This window comes from Pteropus medius, unplaced genomic scaffold, assembly GCF_902729225.1.
Source record: "Pteropus medius unplaced genomic scaffold, Ma_sr-lr_union100, whole genome shotgun sequence".
In the NCBI taxonomy this organism is placed as follows: domain Eukaryota; kingdom Metazoa; phylum Chordata; class Mammalia; order Chiroptera; family Pteropodidae; genus Pteropus; species Pteropus medius.
In genome coordinates this window covers 9,338,415-9,360,522 of record NW_024352787.1, presented here as the reverse complement: position 1 = coordinate 9,360,522, position 22,108 = coordinate 9,338,415, and the positions used below count along the sequence as shown (strand labels likewise).

Genomic DNA, 22,108 nt, shown 5'->3' with positions numbered 1-22,108 from the left:
TCTTGGATTATGTGGGGCTCTCAGTCCAGCTCCTTTGAATGTATGTACAGATTTTACAGAGGTGAAGAAAAAGCTTACATGAAATTAAAATAATATTCCTGTAATTTTTTTTAATGTGAGCTATAGTCTGGCTTCATTGGAACATAGAATCTCAGTATTTATGTTACAGTTATGTCTCTCACCTTGCAAACATGTTCCTGAGAAATTGTTGGTAATTGGAGTTTTGTAAAGTCAAATTTTGTTTTAGGGCAATAGTCTTTTTCTCACTCAACATACTTCATGGTCAGATTCATCTGCACATGTGTCCTTAACTCCAGCTATAAGATTATAATTCACAAATCTTCATTTTATGAATATCAGATTTGTATCTCCCAGTAGTAGGGCTATCCAATAGAAATATAATGAGTCGCATGTGTAATTTAAAATTTTCTGATAGCCTCATTAAAAACATTTTAAAAGGTGAAATTAATTGTAATATGTTTTATGTAACTCAGTATATTCAAAATATTACCACTTCAAAAAAATTTTTTTGATATTATCACTTCAACTAATAGAAAAATATTAATGAAATACTTTACTTTTTTTTATACTAAGTCTTCCATATCTATTCTGAACACTCAGCACATCTCATTTGGACTAGCCACTTTCAAGTGAGTATGGTGTGCCATATTGGACAACACAGGTCTATAGGATATCTTCATTTGTGTGTCTCTCCAGTACCCGAGATTTAACCAAACATACCATCTTCCCTCATAAATCTGTTTTTCTTATGGCATTCAGAATCTTGGTAAATGACATCTCCATCCATCTGCTCACTTTCCAGAAACCTGGTGGTCATTTAAAAACCCCACTGTTCCCCACTTTCATCTCTCTCTTATCCAAGTCCTCACACAATCCTAATAATAAAACCAACAAGCATACTCTTAGAAAACTAGAGATAGAAGGGACCTTCCTTAATCTGAAAAAAAAAGGTAATTGTCAAAGAATCTTCTAAAAACCTACATATTTAAGGATGAAATTTAGGAGCATTTTTATTATAGGCAAGAACAAAACAGAGATACTCATTATCGTTGCTTTTTCTATCAAAATCCTACCGCTATGTTTGTTTGTCTGACTGTTTTCAGTTGGACTTAGAATGATTTAAATTTCACACTAAAGATCAAGATGCCAGTAGTGAAAACAATTTTGAAGAACTACCGGGGACTTTCTCTACTAGGTATAAAAGTTTACTTTAAAGGTATAATAATTAAGATAGTATTGTGACAGCCTGACCCTGCCTGGCCATTTCTTGCTCGAACAGGTTCATTCCTGACTGCCTACCCGCTCCAAAGACTCTCCAGCTAACATCACTTTTCTCCCAGCTACCTCCCCCACCTCTAGGACTCTCCAGCTGATGTTGGTTTTCTCACAGCTTGCCAACCAATCAGTGTTCTTCTTTATATCTGTAGCTACGTAGGAATGACAAGACTGTATAAAACTGCCTGTTATGTTAGAATCAGGGCTCAGCCTTTAGATAAGAATCCACTGAGCCAGTGCCGGCATCAATAAATGCTGCGTCCTGCTTAGATCCTCGTTGTCCTGTCTCTCTGAGAATCGCACAACAGTATGGTATAGGTGTATACTACAGACTGAATTGTTGCGTCTCCACCAAAGTATGTATGTTAAAATCTAATCCCCAATATGATAGTATTTGGAGATGGGGCCTTTGAGAGATGATTAAGTCATGAGGGTAGAACCCTGATAAATAAGATTAGTGCCTCTATAAAAATGGCGCAAGAGAGCTCTCATCCTCCTTCCGCCATGTGAAGTTACAGCAAAAAGAGGACAGTCTATGAACCAGGAAGTGGGATCACCAGACACTGAACCTGTTGACACCTTGATCTTGGACTTCACAGTCTCTAGAACTGTGAAAAAAATAGATTTCTAGTGTTTCTAAGCCATCCAGTCTATGGTATTTTGTTACAGCGGCCCCAAACAGACTAAGACTATATATAAACATATAGACCAATGGGTCAGAATAGAAAACTCAGAAATAGATACATGCTTATATGGATCCTTAATATATGACATAAGCAGCATTACAGATCAGTGGGAAAAGGATGGACTATTCAGTATGTGATTGTGGGTCAAATCGTTATCCATACCTAAAAATTTATTCCAGGTTATTCCTAAATGTGAAGAAGTAAAACTTTAAAATATTTAAAACTTTAAAATATTTAAAATAATTAGGAGAAAATATAGAGAAAAATCTCTGTTATTTCACATATAAGAACTTTTTAAATATGATACAAAAAAGCACAAATATCAAAAATGAGGGAATCGACAAATTTGAATATCTTAAAATTTTTTAATCTGATAAATTTCAATGTTGGCAAGAATGTGAAGAAAGAACTTTTATTCAATGCTGATGTTACTATGAATTTGTACAACTGCTTTGGAGAGCAGTTAGTCATTATATTGAAAATTGAAGGTCTGCATACCCTAGGACTTTTTCCATCTCATTCAAGGAAACATTAGAAGATGGGTACGAGGAGACATGTAAAAATAATTTTTATATGTGTGATATTGCATGATATTCCATGATAGTGAAAAATTTAAAATAATATACCAAATGATAGAATTAATCAATCATGACATATAATAATATATAGCAGTGAAATTCAGTGAACTCAACTTCATATATCAAAAGGAATAAACCTTGTGAATATAATTTTGAATGAAAAATAAGTTGGAGAAGTATATGTACAACATACCATTTATATAAAGTTTTAAAATATGTAGGACTGTATTATGTATTGTTTATGAATAAGAGCATATACAGTAAGAGTATAAAAACATGCAAGGGAATAATAAAAACACCAAATTTAGGATAATCTGGGGAATAAAAGAAGGAGCTAAGAGCAAGGAATGATACAGAGTGAGTTTCAATTTTGCCTGTAATATTTTTAATTAAAATATCTGGAGCAAAAAATAAAATATCTGGAGCAAATAAGGGAGGAAGATAAAATATGATAAAGCCAAGTGTATTCTCTGAAATGTTTCATTTATAAAGTATATCCATTAGTTTTGGTTTCAGCTATAGGAAAAGTGTCAGGGGAAAGAAGCTTTGCTACAGGGGGTTGATGAGTGAGAATGAGGAATGAGGTTTAAGAAGCATGGCCATGAAAGTGGAAAAAATGAAGTAGTAGATGGGGAAGTAGAGCTGAAGGAATGTTTTGGTGCTCCCCTCCCCAAGATGTGAAATATTTGAGCACATACGTACATAGAAGAAAACCAGTAGGGAAGAATTGAAGAGGTACAAGAGAAAAAATTGAATGACGTTTCTTAGGATTTTGGAGGGGAAGCATAATTAGCTTAATTGGCCTTTGATAGGAAGAGGAACACATCTTCTGTTAAAAGAGGAGTAGGAGGAAGAGTGAATGAACCAAGTAAGACGATGAGAGAGTTACTGCCTGATCTATATTCTGTGAGTGCAGGAGGTCAGAGGTCTATTAACAGTAAGAAGTGAGATGATAGGATAGAGGACTTGTGGATGATGGTGAAGGCTTGAAGTTATCATTTGTGGGAAATAGAGATAGTGGAGACAGTATGTATGTGCATGTATTCAAGCCAATTAACACATTAAGAGTCACACTGTCACATTGTTGAGGGTCCAACTGGAATCTGAAACCATGAATTTGTAGTTGCCCATTCCACACAGTCGTGTAATAGTCTCTGGAATATAGTTGTAATAATCGTACTAATAGCAAACATTTAATAGGCATATACTATATGCCAGGCACTATGCAAAGTAGTCTAGATGCATTATCTCCTGTAATCCTCAAAACCTATGACAGTGATTTATTTTTTATTTTATAAATGAGAAGATTGAAGTTCAGGATTAAGTAATACACTCAAAGTCACACAGCATGGGTGCTCAATAAATAGTTGCTATTCAAGAGACAGGAGAGGGGATGATAGACTGATTGAAATGATGGATATGTTGAGAGTCTAGACTTGGTAGATTGAGAAGGAAACAAAACCAAGAAGGGACAGATGTATTCAAGGAAACAACTGTTTTAAAATTGAAGGTTTGAGAGACCTGGTAAGATGAGAGGTTTTGGTTGAAGACTCATTTCAGAAGTAGAGCCATTCTGTGTGGTGACAAGGTTCAGAGTATGGCAATGGGAACAGTCAAAGGTCCTTGGAATTTAAGAAGTGAAAAAAGCAATGAACAATCAATCCATGAGAATATACAGTCATTTGCATATTCACCTAAGTCACTGAAGTAACAACTGGAATAGAGGTTTAGGAAAATGCTTGTGAGCTGTTTCCCAGCGATACCACAAGCAGCATGGAAGCAGGGACCATGTGTTCTTTTGTTCCTTGTTGTGTCATACAGTGCCTGGTACATGGTAGGTGTTTAGTAAATAAATATAAGTTGAGTGAATGAATGAAATGAAATAATATTTTTAAAAACATGCCGATTAGGCTTTTCTTAAATGTTTAAAAATTGTTTTTAATGACTGGTATACAGAATAAATTGGCCCTAAATCTATCACACCATTTTGCTCCTTTTTTTGGTTAATATGAAATTTTTTAATATTCTACTCTGCATATCTAACTGTAGTATCCTAGGTTTCTATTTGTTTTGCTTTGGATGAAAGACTTGATTTTCCACACATTTCTTATTCTCAGACTTCTAAAAAATAAGCTCAAGTTTCCAGTTTTACTAGTAGCCATGTAATGGAAATTAACTTGCTTTAATGAAAAGCTACCAGTTTATTTCATGTTTGACTAAGGTCTGTATTAGGTTTGGAGGCTTTTCTGCCTGCCATAAAAACTGCAAAATCCCTCTTCATGAAGAAACACTAGCATTTGAATTAGTGTATCCTAGTCAAGATATTACCAAATTTGTAGTTTTGTTTTATTTTCTTTGTAATTAGTAGCTGAAACATTTATACAGAAGAAAATTTTCCTCCTCTAGTCATGGCTGAGTATATAATAAAATATAAAGCTATATTCAAGTGAAAATCATCTTTTAGTAGGTAAAGCCAGATTTTAATGTATACAGTTCCCACAGGTAGGAACTCCAGTAAAGCAATTAATTGTCATGGTGAATTCATTTGAGATAAAACCTGCCACTACTTAAGTGTTATCGTTTTAAGGCAGTTTTGAATGAACAGGAGAGAAGCAGTTGAGATTGTGAATGAGGATAAAGAACAATCATTAAAAGAGTTCTAAATTTTAGTTTGAAAAACATACTAAGAAGAATCTATGCTGTAAAATAAAATGGAGTTATTTGTTCTGATGTTTTCCCGGAGGCCTTTTAAGAAAGTGTTTGATGTAATGCTGCTCTCCATACGATTAGGCAGTATGTGCATGTTTTAACAAGACTTTTTCAGAATACATACATTTGACACACAGGTATAGGGTTCTTTCAATTAATTCTTTTTAAATTTACATGTTGCTAGTTGCTCTCTTATCTCTTGTCTTTTGACTTTCTAGAAATAGGAAAATGGTTTCAAATTCTAGTTAGAGTAACTGTGAAAGTAGCTGGGCAAAATGAGTGCTTTCGGAAGGAAAGTGAGGAACTTCTTGATTTCCTGTTTCTGTCTCTCAATGGACCTTCGTGGTATTGATATGCCTTGCTTCGTGTAATTGAAAAACCTTTAATCCACTATTACAGACTGAGTGTTAAAATAAAAGAAGCAGCAGCCTGTAAATCTGTGGTTGAAATCTGTTGCCTCTCAGGCTTAACACTTTCCATTCAGCTTTTCCCACTTGTTCCTTCCTAGCTTTTTAGTTTCATTGTTTTATAATAATTAAACTTCCAGGGAAAGTTTGATACAAATTTTGATGCAAATCATTTCTGTCCCAAACCCGAATATTTTATTTGAAGATAAATTATGAAACATTATTTGGGAAATTAGGTGGATAGTTAATAACCAGTATCTTATAGCTCTTAAGGCTCTCTAGTAGCGAAATATATACCATGAAATTTGTTGTATATTAAAATACTGTATCTTTGGGTAAGATAAATTTTTAGAGGAAACCTTTCATAAATAATTAAATGTAAAAGAGCTTTGTCAATCACATGACTACTGGCATTATGCTTTGCCTATACTTATACATCAGTTTTTATTTTGTTTATAATAAACATGGTATAAATAGCTTTACATTAAAAAATTAATATATGAGGTCAGAATAATTTTCTTTATCTGTTTCTAGCATATTACTGAATTATCATTTTATACCTTTAATGAAATGAGTCAATGCAATTTTATTCCCCATAGGGGAAAATATATTCCTTAAGTTTACTATATTTTAATCACATTTTGTCCTCCAGCGAATAAATATAACTGGGGTAGATTATTCTGTACATTGTTAAAAGTTATTTTAATGAAGTGTGTTATAAAAATAAGTTAGAAATACTATAATGTCAACAAACAAATTCATTCTGTTCTGGGTCTAACCCTTTAGTATTCATTTCAATATTGATAATGTAAAGGTTACTGTTCTAATTTTGTTGCCATCTTTAACCCTTAATATACTATTTTGAAGTTTTATTTTTTTAATTATAGACCTAAAACAAACTTAAGCATCTGATCCTTTGTATTAGAGCTTTCAGTTTTTCTTTTTTGCCTTTTTTATTCTCTGAAACAGTGAGAAATACTTTATATTACTTGAGAGAGTACTTCTAGTTCTGTGTGCTTCAGTTTGCAATATTTGATCTAAGAAAAAAAATTAAATCCTTTGGAGAAATGCTACATTAAAATATCAGAAATGTAACTAAGTCAAAAATTAAGGATAGGTATATGAGGAGGAGTCTCTTTCAGGATGAGATTGTATCACTCTTTAGTCTTTCAAAGAGGTTCAAATCTCAGCTCATAATTTTCTGTATTGAATGATCATAAATTGGACAATTGGTAATACGAATAATTTGATATCCATTTGTCTTTGATCATTAGTATATCAGTAGCCATGTAGACAGGTTGACAAGTAAGTGCTTTTGCTGACACATTTTAAAGTATTTTTGAACCATATGTTGCCTGATATTTGTTAAAGAAAGTTCTTAATTTGCACATTTTTATAACTGTAATATGTTATGTCACTGTTCAATATATATGCTAGCTAATTTTAAGATAGAATTTTAGTGTCATTGAAATTGGGTGTGTATAGGTACAGATATAGCTGTGCACAGATATATAAATATATACTTATAAAATATAAATGCATTCATCAATTTCTGTTTTTTAGTTAAATTTGTGTATATCTATGTATATACATGTGTATGTTTTATTTATGAAATGTGATAAACATTCACCAATTTTTGTTTATTTTTTATAGAGTCATTTACCCTGGCTCCATAGTTCCCACCCAGGATTAGAAAAAATAAGTGCGATAGTTTGGGAAGGTAATGACTGCAAGAAAGCAGATATGTCTGTACTTGAAATCAGTGGAATGATAATGAACAGAGTAAGTTTTTAAATTTTATTATTTTATTTCAAAGAAAAGACTGATTATTAAATAATTAATATAGTAATTATTTACTGGAGTGTTATATTTTTATAACCTGCTCACCTCATTTCTTCAATATGAAAAATAAAATTCATTGTATGTACTCTGTCGATGATTTAAACAATGATTTGTCAGCATACCACTCTCATCTTTTAGTGTTTTCATTCTTGTGAACAAGAATAGATACAATCTAAAAATTTCTTTTATGTTATTCTTTCTTTTGCTTTCAGTGGATCAAATTGAGCTGCTGGATAGATATATACAAGTTTTATGAAGATTTATTTTTATCATTCTTTGTGGTTCATTTATTTATTAGTACTCAAAACATTAAAAAATTCAAATTGGAAAATTTGTATTGATATGTGCTTATCTAGTTAAATGTATAGAAATAATGCAGCTAATGGTAAATATCTTGAGTAGTTTGAAGTAGAGTACAAATACTATGGATTTTAATTTCAGTTTCTATTAAATTGTTTCTTTTCTCAAATTATTGCTACTTTTTAAATTTTATCTGATTCTTCTGGACAACTAGTCATGATTTAACTTGCAGTTCTAAATTTCTTGTTTATTGTTATGCTAGAACTGTTGTACACACTTTATGTAGGAGAGAAATTAAAATAACTGGGTCTAGAAATTTATCTACTTTCTCTTACGTATTTCAGTGTGAGCAATGAAAAGCTATCCACAAGGAGTCTCTAGAGACTTGAATCTAGTTGGTTCCCTACACCTTGACTGTCTGTGAACTAGCAGATCATAATGTGTAATGATGATAAAAAGTTAGCTAGATGATATTTAATGTACCTCTCAGTTCCACCAATCTTATATTTGCTTATTATTAATTTTCAGTTTCCTTTTTTTACAATTCCCCCACCCTCTTTCCCCCTCTCTTATTTTTCTCCCCTCTAACATTCTCTCCTAAAATGGATTTAGAGTTTAAGGAGACATCCATTCGTATATTGAGCTTTTTGAAGAAAAACACAAATTACAAATTTATCACATAAGTAAAATTCTAGATTTTTTCTTTAATGAACTGAATTTAAGTGGATATGAGATCTCATTTTTTTTTAATATTGCAGTATTTGTGAATATTTCTAACTTTTGAAATAATGAGAGATACATAGAATTTTTTTTCAAGATATGGATAAGACCAACATAGTTAATTCTTTGGCATCTACTTAGTGATTTAGACACTTGATACTGAACTGTTTTTAAAAACTGAAGAAACAATGACTTACTTTTTACATATAATAGGCTCTTGGCCTTTGAGTATATTTTAATTTTATTACCTATGTATTAAAACTAACATAGTATAATAAAATGACTTCATATTGCTATAAATGAAACCATGCTTAAGAGGAACTCATTTTACTATAGGTAAATTTGTGTAAGTTTTTTTCTTTTTTCTTTTCTCTCTATAAAGGTTAACAGCCATATACCAGGAATAGGATACCAGATTTTTGGAAATGCAATCTCTCTAATCCTGGGTTTAACTCCATTTGTTTTCCGACTCTCTCAAGCTACAGACTTGGAACAACTCACAGCACATTCTGCTTCAGAACTTTATGTGATTGCCTTTGGTTCTAATGAAGACGCTGTAGTTCTTTCTATGGTTATTATAAGTTTTGTGGTTCGTGTGTCGCTTGTGTGGATTTTCTTTTTTTTACTCTGTGTAGCAGAAAGAACTTATAAACAGGTGAGTATAATATAGATTTCTGAATAGAGATTATTTTATCCTTTTCCTGATATTCAAAGTATTCCTAAAGTATTTAATATTTCATTTTTACCTGCTAATTATTTTCCTGTTTTGTTTTTGTAGTACTTAACCAAATAAAATCATAGCAATCCATATTTTGTTGATTTTTGTTTTTCTGTGGTAATCTACTTGAAAATTAATTTTTACCTTTATCTTTTTCAGCGATTACTTTTTGCAAAACTCTTTGGGCATTTAACATCGGCAAGGAGGGCTCGAAAATCTGAGGTTCCTCATTTCCGGTTGAAGAAAGTACAGAATATAAAAATGTGGCTATCTCTCCGGTCCTATCTTAAGGTAGAATGAGTGATAAAAGTACTCTCAAGGTGCTGGCTCCCTCTCAGAGTTCCACTTTCTTTGTCTATATGTATGAGTTAGCTGTATAGTCACATAGGTACTCCCATGGTGCTGTGTGGCCATAATTTGTGTTCTTTTAGATCCATTTACAGAAATCCAAAATAAATGTTTAACTGTTTCTTTAGAGTAAAACACTTGAAGTCGAAAAGACTGCATTTGAGGTAGATGATTCAAGATCAGATTGTTCTAAATTTATATTTGTTCATAAATCTCACCAACTTCTATTATTCATTAAAAAGCTAAGTTAAAGATTTTGTTTCTATCTAGAATGGTTATTGCAAGCCAGCAGAGGGAGCCCACTGCTTTAAAAAGAATTTTTAAAAAATAACCTGTAATCAATGAGTCCCCTTACTGAAGTGACCTATTACTATTTAAAAATATTAGCTTGCAATTCTAAGCTATTCTTTTCATGCTGTTTTTTTCTTTAATCTTTTAAAATAACTTTCCTAATTATGGAAATAAGAGAAAAAACTCAGGAGAGAAATAGGAAGCATCTGAATTAGTTTTAGGAAAACACCTTCTATGGATTATTGCTTTGTTGCATTAAGTAGCAATGAATTTCATTACGTATGGAGTAATCATGTCTTAATAAGTTGACCCAAAGGCCAGATATCCTCTAGTGTACCTAGATCTTTAATGCTTTTGATTTTGAAGTAACAATGAAAAGTGAAAATAAGTTTGCACTATTCGTCTACCCTTCTATTTAAAAAATTCATTGTTCTGTCTATTTAACTTGTTAAATTCAACTAACTTAGTCTCCATTGGGAAATGTTAGAAATTGGCATAGATTATTTTTTCTCACTGTGACATTTCTGTCGTATGGAGGGATGAATATGTTCGTTGCATGGCTTAGCAAGACGTCAACTTAAATTTCCCTTTATTATCAACTCTATCTATCATCCCTATCAACTTTATTCAATAAACGTTTATTTAATGTTAACCATGTGTCATCCACTGTTCATGAGATGAAAGTCCTTACCCTTAGCTTACACTTCAGTGAGGGAAGCATTTAACTTCAGACCTAGGAATTATCCTTGGAATTTATTCTTTCTCTTGCATTTTCAACATCAAGGTAATCACCAACTTCTACCCTTTCTGTTTTCATAGTGTACCTTGAATTCATTTACTTTCATTTGTTTCTATTTCCACCACCCTAGTTGAAACCAGTCATCTTCTGCATTGGGCTAGCAGCTGCCTCTTAACTGGCATCCCAGCATTCATATTTCATCCTTCCAGTACTTTCTTCAGTCTACCACCAGAGATCATTTAAAAATGTAGTTTTGACCATATAACTCTTAAAACGTTTTGGAGATTATTGTTCTTAGGATAAAGAATAAAGTCTTAACGGGGCTTATAAGAGCCTTCATGACCTAAGTCCTACCAATAGCCTGTCTTTCTTGTCTCAATTTGAAACGCTTTCCTCCCTACATTCCAGCCACACTAGACTGCTTCAGTTCTTCGAATGCAGTGTGATCTTTCCTGTTCTGTGCTCTTGCACATGGTCTTCCTTCTGCTGAGAACACTGCCATGTGCCATCTTGCACCTGTGCCTTAGTTTGGTGTAAATATCACCAAACTTAGAGAGATCTTCTTAGGCCCGCACAATCTCGTATTTGGGAGTTAGAAGTATGGGCCTGGGAAGAGCTCTCTAAGGAAGTGATGTTTATATCAAACTCCTTTCCAAATTTCTCAGAACATCCTATATCTTTCCCTCAAAGCACTCATCACAACTTAATCACATAGACCTGTGATCATGAGCTTGCTGTCTGACTCCCTACTAGTTCCTATGAAGGTAGAGACCATGTTTGTTTTGTTCTCTTCTGTATTTCCAGCACCTAGCACAGTGCCTCATTCTGAGCAGGTGCTTAAGAAACATTTGTTGATTGGATGATTAGTGTTTGACAAAAATGAAATATTTGGAAGTTATGCTAAGGATTCTAGGCTATATATTCACCATTTTCACTGTGTTACAAATCCTCTGGAAATAGTAACACTTTAGAATTAAAATTCATCTGACAAATTAGGTATATTTTCAACATTGTAAGTTATGATGAACCTGCAGTGATGGACTGAAAGCATGGAATTAGCTGCTAATTAGTAAATATACTTAAAACTGTTTTCCCTTTTTTTTCCCCCAGCGTCGAGGTCCTCAGCGATCAGTTGATGTAATAGTTTCCTCTGCTTTTTTGTTGACTATCTCAGTTGTATTTATCTGTTGTGCCCAGGTGAGTTAACTTGTTCTGCATAGAAATTAGGTAATTTGATCTATAAATATGCAGCTTCAGTAGGCTTTTCAATAATAAACAATAAAAGTAATAATATAAGTAAGCCTAGTTACACAATTTTAAAATTGACTTTTTACAGTTTATTTTTTTTTCAGTAGAATAAATAAATGCATCTTATTCATCTCTGTGTTAAAAGAGTGGCTAGCATATTCTCAGATATCTGTTCACTGGCCGTATAATAGTTTTTGTCTACAATTCACTTGGTTATCTTTATTTCCCAAGACAAACTTATGAGTGACTATAGTTATGAAATTGTTTCAGGATATTTTCCATGAACCTCTGCTTTATTCACAGTCAATGTTAGTTATTTTATATCCGAATTGTCACTGTGACTTGACTGCCTCATGTTCTATAAAAGAATTCTCATTGACCAAGATTAGTCAGGAAACACAAAAGTATCTCAAGATATATTCTTTGCTATAAAATTTAAACTTCCACTTCAAGTAATATGACATATTAGATTACCTGATAATTCTGCTTTAAAACATCATACAATGCTAGAAAAATAAAATCCAGCTTTTTATATCTATATATGAGCTTTTTAATACACATTATATACATATCTGAGGTTATAAGACAGTAAAAGGGCCAAACTGAAGACAAAACTGAAAAGCAGAGCAATTAGGTATATGTTTTAATGCTATAACAGTCCTAGCATAAGGTGAGGTACGTTGTCGATCTTAGTATCTTAGAGATTTGAGATTTTATGCCCATATGAGGACAGAAGAGGAGGCCTTGACCTGCATGCATTCTCATACATGCTTACACCATAAGGCCAGAACCCTCAGTGAAAAGGTGCAATAAGAAACACAGTCTGCCCACCAGCACAGGAAGATAATAAAGAAGCTTGTCTGACTGCCTAGATTCTGACAAGAAGGTGGGGAATAGTCTCTCCTGAGAGTATGTAACTGTAGGTCTGTGCTTATTTCGGGTTCAAGGTTCATATGTACATTACAGACCTTGTCCTGTAACCCCTATGTCAAGAAGTTAATATAAAAAGTGATCTTAGGATCTTGGATACCTGGTGGAAACAAAACCAAGATTGTTCTGGGCTATGTGACTTCAGTCTAGGCCTCACACGATATTCACAGATAGAGCCTCTTTGGGTTTCAAAACATATGAAGAAACAATCCAACAGGAGTGGGTCAACAGATGAATAAACAGGATTCGCTCTCCAGCTACTTCAGATAATAGACTGATCAGATAGAAACTATAAGATAAGCTTGTTTAAAATGATTAAAGACAGATAACACTGTGAAGAAAAAAAAACATTTGAAAGAGAATCAAACAGTACTTCAGAGAAATGAAAGATATGGTTATTGACACTAAAAACACAACAAACAGAAAAAATAGCAGGTCAAAGACAACTAAAGATAGTGAACTAGGAGATGGAAAAAACTACCCAGAATGTAGGACAGGGATAAAGAGATGGAAATATGAAAAGAAATTGAGACAGATGGGATATCTAGCATACATCTAACAGGAATTCCAGATAAAAAGAAGAAGGAAAACAATATTTGGAGAGAGAATGGCTATGAGGTTTTCGGAGTTGATGAGAAGCACTAATTTTCAGATTTAGGGAGCATAACAGGAGCAAGAAGCAACAATAAAAATAAATCCACACTTAGACACCTTGCAAAGAAACTACAGAACACCAAAAACAAAGAGAAAAATTTTTAAAGCAACCAAAAGGAAAAGACTGGTTTTTTTTTGCTCACAATTTCTTATTACATCTTAGTCTTTTCTTAAAGGTTTAATTTCCATGTACCTGAAGTACATTCTGTAGTTCTTCTGTCTCATATAAATATAAAATCTATATCAACAAAAGACATATGAAACATAATAATATTGAAAGGTTGAGAATGCAAAAGGATAGAAAAAGATGTAGGCAAATGCTAGCCAAGAGACAGCTGGTAAACTTACGTTAGTATCAGATGAAGTAGACTGTAATCCAAAAAGCCTGACAAATTGAAAGAATAATTCAAGAATATCTAACAATTCCAAACCTGTATGCATGTAATCATATAATTTCAAATATATCTATATACAGCCAAAATCAATAGCACTATAGTGAGAAACTGACAAAGTACAATGTTGGGAGATTTCAACACCTTTTCTTTTAGTAATTGATAGGTTAAGCAAGACAAAAATATAATGAAGATATGTATCTAAATAAAATAGTCAAAATTTTATTCTCAAATTGGAGAATACATATTCTTTTCGGGTATAAAGATAGTTATAATACTTTCCCACGTACTAGGCCGCGAAGTAATTCTTCTCAGCTGATACCATGTAGACCACTTGATCTAGCTGTAATGCACTTAAAGTATAAAAACAGTGATAGCAACAAAAATTATCATACATTTGGAAATTTTGGAACATATAAATAACAAATGTTTAAAAATAAAAGCATAGTATTAAACTGAAATACTGGCACAGTTGAGGATTTTTTAAAGAATACCAGTATAAGTTACTTTATGTCATGAAAGTTGAAAGATTAGGTGGACAGTTTTGTAGAAACGCATAATTTATTAAAACTGACTTAAAAAGTTAAAATCTGAGGAGACCTATAACCAAAGCAATATTGATTTAGTAGTTTAAAAATCTGCCACCAACAAAAATCCTCCAGAATCATGAAATTTGCCAAATATTCAAACAAACAGTCCTAATTCTACACAGAATATTTAGAGAATAGAAAAACAGGGCATAATCTCCCAATTCATTTTATGTGGCTAATATAACCTTGATACCAACACCAGAGAGAATATGAAAAGGAAATTATGAGCTGATTTCTCTTATTAACTTAGATGCAAAATACAAAGAAGACGAAGCCAGCAATTTAATAACAATAAAGATGCCATGATCGAGACAGTTTATTCCTGGAAGGCAAAGATTTTCAACTTTAGAAAATCCATTAATCTAGTTTGATCTCCTTTAGTCAATTAAAAGATGAGGAAACATCCTCCTCATTTCAATAGATGCAGAAAACAAATTGGTAAGTTTCAGTGGAGATTTATAATGCTATGACTGAAAAGCAGTCCTTAATCTGATAAGTATATCTTTCGGAAATTGGAACAAACATTGTACATATGATGTTTGTTACCTTAGGGTAGTAACTTAGAAATAAGACAGTTATCCTCTCTACCTCTTCTAGTTAGCACTTTGATAGAGGGCACTAACCATTGAAGACGGGGAAAAAAAAATGATATAAAGATTGGAAAAGAAAAAACAAAATCATAGACTACGATTATCTATATAGAACATCCAAGTGACTTTACAGACAAATTATTAAAAATATACATTTTTTAGAAGATCAGGATCAACAAAAATGAACACAACATCAGCATAAACAAATCAATTAGTTCTATAAGACAGGTCAGCAAACTTCTTTATAAAGGGCCAGATAGTAAATATTTTAGATTTTTTGCCTGATACATACAGTCTCTCATATATTATTCTTCTCCAACACCCCTCCCTTAAAATTTTAAGTACTATAGAAGACACTATAATGATAAAATGGAGTCTGGAAAAAGATATTGGCAAAATACGTGACCTAAATAGTATTGTTATTTAGAATATATAAATAACTTCTACAAATCAATAAGAAAAGCAGACAACCTAATATAGAAAAGGCAGATATGAAATAGGAAAAGTTAACTTACAGAAGAGGAAACACAATGACCAGTAAGCATATGAGTCATATTCATCCTATCCCTAAGTAATCAGGAAACAAAATCAAAACAATAAGAAAACAGTTTACACCCATCAGATTAGCAGGTATTAAGAAATTGGATAATACCAAGTGTGGACAAAAATGAGAGGCAAAGAGAACTCTGATAACACTGCTGAGAGTATAAATTGATACAGCTGTTTTAGAGATAAATTTGTAATATCTAATATTGTTGAATATGTGAATATCCAAGGACCCAGCAGTTTTACTCCTAGATATTAACTCCTAGAGAGTCTTACATGGGTGTACAAAGAGATGCATAAAAGAATGTTTATTGCAGCATTGTTCATAATGAGGAAAATTGGCAATAAAATAAATGTTAATGGATAGAGGAGGCCAGTACATTATAGTTGATTCTTTTACTGTAATACCTTATAGGAGTTAGAATGAATGAATTTGAGCTTCATGTATCAACATGGATAAATCTTGAAAACCAAGTTCAGTAGAATAAAAAGCAAATTGAAGAATGATGTAGACAATGTGATGACATTTTTTATAAATTCTAAAATATATAAAATCACATAGTTTAAGGATATATATATTTAGGTAAACTATAAAAACTATATGGAAAAGATGAACAAAATTTATTACCCCTATAGAAGGGATGGGGAAGAAGGAGAATAATGATGAAGAAAAAGTTTAAAGGGGCTTTAACTGAATCTTTAATCTTTTATTCTTTAATAATCTGAAAAGAAATACTGCAAAATATTAAGATTTGACAGAAGTGGGTAGAGGCCCTGTTGGATTTGATTGCTTTATACTCTGTACTTTTTATGTGCTTGAAATATTTCATAATAAATGTGAAATGTTTTTAAAATGTCATACTATATTCATGATCAATCTGTATGAAATAAAATGTTATTTTCTTTTAAAAAGAAAACTGAATCACATTGCTGCTTCATGTTGCCTCTTTCAAAAACTTCTAGTTGCTTCATGTGCATGAGATCTTCCTTGATTGTCACTACAATTGGGAACTGGTAATCTGGTGCATCTCGTTAACACTTTTTCTCCTAAGATTTGTTACCCTTGGATCAGAAACAAGTAAAAAATATAGCAATACCTCAATATTACTTACAGAACAGGTGAGAATATATGTTTCTTATGTTATAAATTAATGTCTGTAGTCCACATATGAATCTAAAATATTTTCATTTACTTCAAGTTTTTGAGGAACCTGTGTTACTAGATTAAGATCGTTTGTGTGATAAAGCAAAACGAAATTTGTTCCTGTGTTGATGCAGATTTCAAATCTAATCTACTGGTTTTATGTCTCATTTTCATTGGATAAGAAGTACTATTTATAGAAATGATTAATTTTAAACCATTAGTGGGTTATGTTTGCAGGATAGCAGAGCCATGTTTGAATAAGTATGAATCTTTATTTAATAGAAAGGGTAAAGCATAATAATGTAATGGTTAACTTTATTTTGTATGAATTTGTTTAGTATCTCCCTTAACATTTCATAAAAATTATTCAAAGAAAGTTATTACCAATGAACTTGAGTATTTTCATCAGGGATAGTTTAATTTTTAAAAATTGTAACCTTGTTGGATGAGCTCAATTAAAATGAAAGGGAAAAGTAGCAAACAAACCAATTTACTTATTATTATAGTTACTATTTATTCTTTAGGTTGATTTGGCTCTGAGACTTTGTATTTCACCTTTTAAATAATGATATCCAGTTTTCCTTGTCTCATCTTTTAATTATATATGAAAAGCTAAAATAGTTATTTTCTTAGAAAATAATGTTTATTGTAGGCAATTTGGAATATATAGTAAAGTATAGCAAATATTACTATCCCCTATGATCTCAATAACCAGGGAATGAACATTAATATTTCAGTGAATAGCTTTCGGTTTCTTTTAAAAATGAGTATGTGTTACAATATTAAGTATTTTTAATTGTCTTTTTAATAAAAGATAAACCTATACTTGAAAATGGAGAAGAAACCTAACAAAAAAGAGGAACTGACACTAGTGAATAATGTTTTAAAACTGGCTACTAAACTGCTAAAGGTAAAAATAAAATTCAAAATGGATGTAATGTAGAATATGCTGTTCTGACATTATATCTTAGTCTTTTGCTTGTAGATCTTACCTTGTATTTTGATTTCATGATTATCCAGTTTGTTTCCAAATTATATTTGAGCACATTCACACAATTCTCATTGCAAAACTAACCAAAGTAATCCAAGTCATTTCATTTTGATATTTTAATAACTCAAAATTTTAAGATTTCTAATAATGGTTAGAAGTATTGTAGATGTTGACATCTTTGGAAATTTTTGCCTGCTAGAACTTAAAATAGATTTCAAAAAGATTTGATACTAATTTTGAAATATTTTAATCTTGTATTTCTCAGCACTCTTCTGCTCAGCCTGAGTTAGCTTAAAAGGTAGTATTACATAATTATTACTATATATTACCAATAAACATTTATATTTTCAAATCATTTTTGGTAATCAAAAGGAATATAATTTTGATATCTCTGATCTTATAATAATAGCTCTTTGGAAGTAATTTAATAAAATATTTTTATCACTGCTTTGCAATGCAATGCTTTTTTTCTTAAAAGGAAAATATTTTTTAAAATCTCAATTTCTATAACAATTATAATTCTTAGTGTTGCTTATAAGTGTTCAGAGAATGGTGTGAAATTAGTTGTCTCTCAGTGTTACTTTTTCAGTCAACTAAAAAGTATTTATTAGGTATAGACTGCACCTCACAGTGTATTAGGCATTGAAAGGGTTCAGAAGAGGAGGGTGGGTTTTTTTGACACATATATGTCAAATATCTTCAGAGTGTTGGCACTATGCTAGACAGGAGGAGGGGATAGAGATGAGATTTAAGAGCGGCGTCTATCTCAGAGAAGAGAGAAGTATAAAAATAACTAAAATACAAAGCACAACAGTATGGTTCTTTTTGATCATACATAGTCTTTTAGTCTGAAACCTGAGACTTAATATAGATTGCTCTTTCTCATTCTTCACAGCCAAGAAATTCTTAGGCACATTGATTTAGCCTCTCATATATCTTCCAGTTCATTTCCTCTTTCTACCAATACTGCCCCAAGTCAGACTTTCATCATCTCTCAAGCTTTTGATACACTGAACTCTTAAGGCATTCCTGCTTCTGGTCTCACCACTCTCTCATTCTCCTTCCACGTTGCTAACCTGGTGATCTTTGTCACATGCACATCCGATATACTATTCCCCTAAAAGCATATTTACTTATTTCAGGTTTAACCAAGTTTATCCTTTCTAAAACTATCCATAATTAGTAACTGTTTTTTTTTAACCCTCATTGTATATTGCCCTGAATTAGTTGAATAGATGTAATTCTTAATGAATCTGGGCTTATGGTTTTTTTCTCTTCTAGGAATTAGACAGTCCCTTTAGACTATATGGGCTTACAATGAATCCACTGCTTTATAACATCACCCAGGTTGTCATCCTGTCAGCCGTTTCTGGTGTTATCAGTGACTTGCTTGGATTTAATTTAAAGGTAAGAGTTTGCAGGTATTTTTTATCACTTAGTGCCTTGTTGCATTTTTGTGACATTTATTTAACCCTAGCACTCTTTTGAGATCTCACATGCACACGAGTAGTGTATGTGTATTGCCACTTCCCTGTAAAAGAAAGCAAGAGAGATCTGATTTTCATTTTAGTTAAAGTGAATTTTTCTTGAAAATAAAAGGATAAAGGAGTTTAAAATAGTAGAACCTGCACATGTTCATGGATGAAATTTAGATTAAAAATAGTATTATGTGATACAGTTTAATAAGTTGTGTTAGTAAAACTGAACTCCCGTGGTCACTACTTTTATTATTTTTTCACTAGCTGTGGAAGATTAAGTCATGACAATTCAGAAAAAAGAAGATGTAGCCTCTTTTCCAGAATAAGAGTACCAACTAAGCTGCCTGAAAGCAGTCACCGATGCTGCTTCAGAAGTCTCAGCTGGGAAATTGAAGTGTTTACATCAGACTGTCTTGTGCAATTCTTATATTTATTTTCCTTGTTCACTGTTGTTTTTTTTACATTTATTTTAGTCTTCATATTTTATTTTTAGCATTGATGTACTTAGTTGTTGATGAAAGGGTGATAAAACTGATATCCAGATACTTGAGATCCTGGTAATTGCTTATAAATAATTGACAAAACAACAAATCGTGAGACGAAGCCATTGCTAAGCACTGTTTCTCCATCGATGCCGTGAACTTGCCTTACTCGGGGGAAACGTCTTTAACTTCTGACGATTGCATTGGACTCAGCTAAACACACAAAGCATTTTCTTCAGTAAATCAAGATCCAGTCAGGGTTTCTCTTGAATTATTTTGGAACAATGCCAGGATCTAAACTGATTAAGCTGCAGTTAAGCACCCTTCAGTATTAATATATATGGTATTACATAATAAGTCAACAAAGTGCTCTTTGATGATAAAACTCTTAATAGAGCAATAATTGTAAATGGTTACCATACTGTAACATATTTTGATAAAAATTTACTAGTAATAATTGTATTTATTTGAAACACTGGGCTGTTTGCACAGCTCTAACTGTGCATGCTCAAAATGTGCACTTTTTAAAATTGTTACTTTTAATGCGTATCTTTATATGAAATATGTTATAGTGTACTAGGGCATGATATGGTATCCTTTTGAGTGAGGTATATACTCATCTCACAAGTGAAGTGCCTATTGATATTACTAAAGTACATTATGTTTACTCAAGTAAAGTAATTTTTCCCCCATGGTACACTATAGGGTATGCTATTCATACCACACTCAAATGAACAACTTAGGGTTAAGAACCAATAAAATATTCCTCTAATTGATAGTTTTAAAAGTACTGTGTATCTAAATTTTCAAGAGAAACAGCTTCAGCTTGCAAATTCTGTCCTCTAAACTTAATCTGGTACATCTCTCCCTACCCCCTCCAGTCATATAAGGGCTATTTTAGATGCTTTTAAACTTGGAAAAATTCACCACAACCCCCTAATAATTTGCCAAGTGTCCAAATGAGAACTTATCATGTTGACATGTTAGGTAAATAGGGCAAATATGATGGTATCTTACATTGGGCCTTGATTTTAAGTTGTTATATTTGTACAATCAAGAATATTTTAGGAAATAAATGAAACATGAAATGTTTTTGCCATTTTTTAAAAAACGGCACCCAGTTTCTAAAACAATTTATTTGAAACAATCTAGAATTTTCTTGGTGCAAGGTATATCGTGTTGAATATCCTCACGTTTTTTACCACATTTTAGGAAATTTAAAATAATTAATTGTAAATGATTTATTTGATTGGTGCAGTTCTAATCCCCAAATCATAATCTTAAGATCAGGAATGTATAGAGAACAGAGCCATGTTATAATATCACTTTGCTCTTACCATTCCTTTTGATCAGCCTCAATTCAGCCTCCGCAGTATATTTTCTTTCTGTAGAAAGCATCAGAAGCGTTTTGTTTTACTCACCTATGTTCTAATACGTTTAATAATGACCAAAGTGCATTCTGAGTTTTTTCAAGGAATGTATTACTGGAGCTTTAAGAACATACTTATTTTCTCATGTGAAAAATTAGGCTTTGTCTGATATGTTTCTTCCTCCTCTATTGTCTAATGTCAATGTTGTTTTTAGGAATTATATTTTATAAACTTTTTCAAAATAAGGTACATGCCTATACAGAACTTAACATTTTGCACAGAATTGTCAAATATATTTTGAGAAAAAAAGTACAGCATGAGTTCTGTTAGGAATAAAAGATGAAACTATTGTATCTCACACATACAAAAAAGCTTATTTCAGAATGGAAATATTTTTGAGAAAAGCAGTTGAGTATATTGATTTAGGAAAATGCTTGTTTTGGATTGAAGTTCATTTTCACTTAGAGTTGGGAGTTGACTTATTGAGTACCGTATACCTCTCAACAACTTATTAATAATATGTTGAATTATTTCACTAATGTGGGCAGCAGTAGAATTCTAAAGGGAAAAAGTTGTCATTTTAAGCAATTTCAGAACGTTAATGGAACTGTTTTCAAAGCAGAAAAATTGACATTGCTGCCATTAAGAATACCATGAATGTAAGAAGTTGAAAGAAATTGTAACATATCACATAATGTAGAAAAGGCAGTTCAAAGATAGAGTTGTGGCAGATGTTGTGTGTTAACTGTTTCTTTGCCACATATGTTATATTTGAGAGTTTGAAGAGCAAGTTTAAAATAAAACATTCTGACTGACAGTGTTAAATTAAATTGGAGGTGGTGTTTTTTTTTTAATGTCATATACATGTTTATGGTAATTTGTGTTGATTATAGCATAAATTTAATTATAACTGTTAGATTTGAGTGGGGTGGAAATGATTTTTTAAAAACTTCCTAACATTTCAGATTTTGTTATGATTCTCAGAACATGAACGCATAATAGGTACGCAGGGCTTTCATCACCAAAATGTTATGACATCATTAACATTTGCTTGTTTGT

The 22,108-nt window shown here is 32.0% G+C and overlaps 1 protein-coding gene across 4 annotated transcripts in view; it reads left to right on the top strand.

Annotated features, from left to right (window-relative positions):
* Positions 1 to 21,879, top strand: part of PHTF2 (putative homeodomain transcription factor 2) — a 119,547-nt gene extending 97,668 nt beyond the window's left edge. For all 4 annotated transcript variants that reach the window (XM_039849012.1, XM_039849009.1, XM_039849011.1 and 1 more), the window contains 8 exons: positions 7,330 to 7,458; positions 8,921 to 9,193; positions 9,416 to 9,547; positions 11,745 to 11,831; positions 16,548 to 16,703; positions 17,543 to 17,638; positions 19,001 to 19,126; positions 19,462 to 21,879. In XM_039849012.1, coding sequence (XP_039704946.1) covers positions 7,330 to 7,458; positions 8,921 to 9,193; positions 9,416 to 9,547; positions 11,745 to 11,831; positions 16,548 to 16,703; positions 17,543 to 17,638; positions 19,001 to 19,126; positions 19,462 to 19,482 — 1,020 coding nt within the window. In that variant the 3' untranslated portion in view covers positions 19,483 to 21,879. The remainder of the gene's footprint in view (positions 1 to 7,329; positions 7,459 to 8,920; positions 9,194 to 9,415; positions 9,548 to 11,744; positions 11,832 to 16,547; positions 16,704 to 17,542; positions 17,639 to 19,000; positions 19,127 to 19,461) is intronic.
* Positions 21,880 to 22,108: the final 229 nt, after the last annotated feature.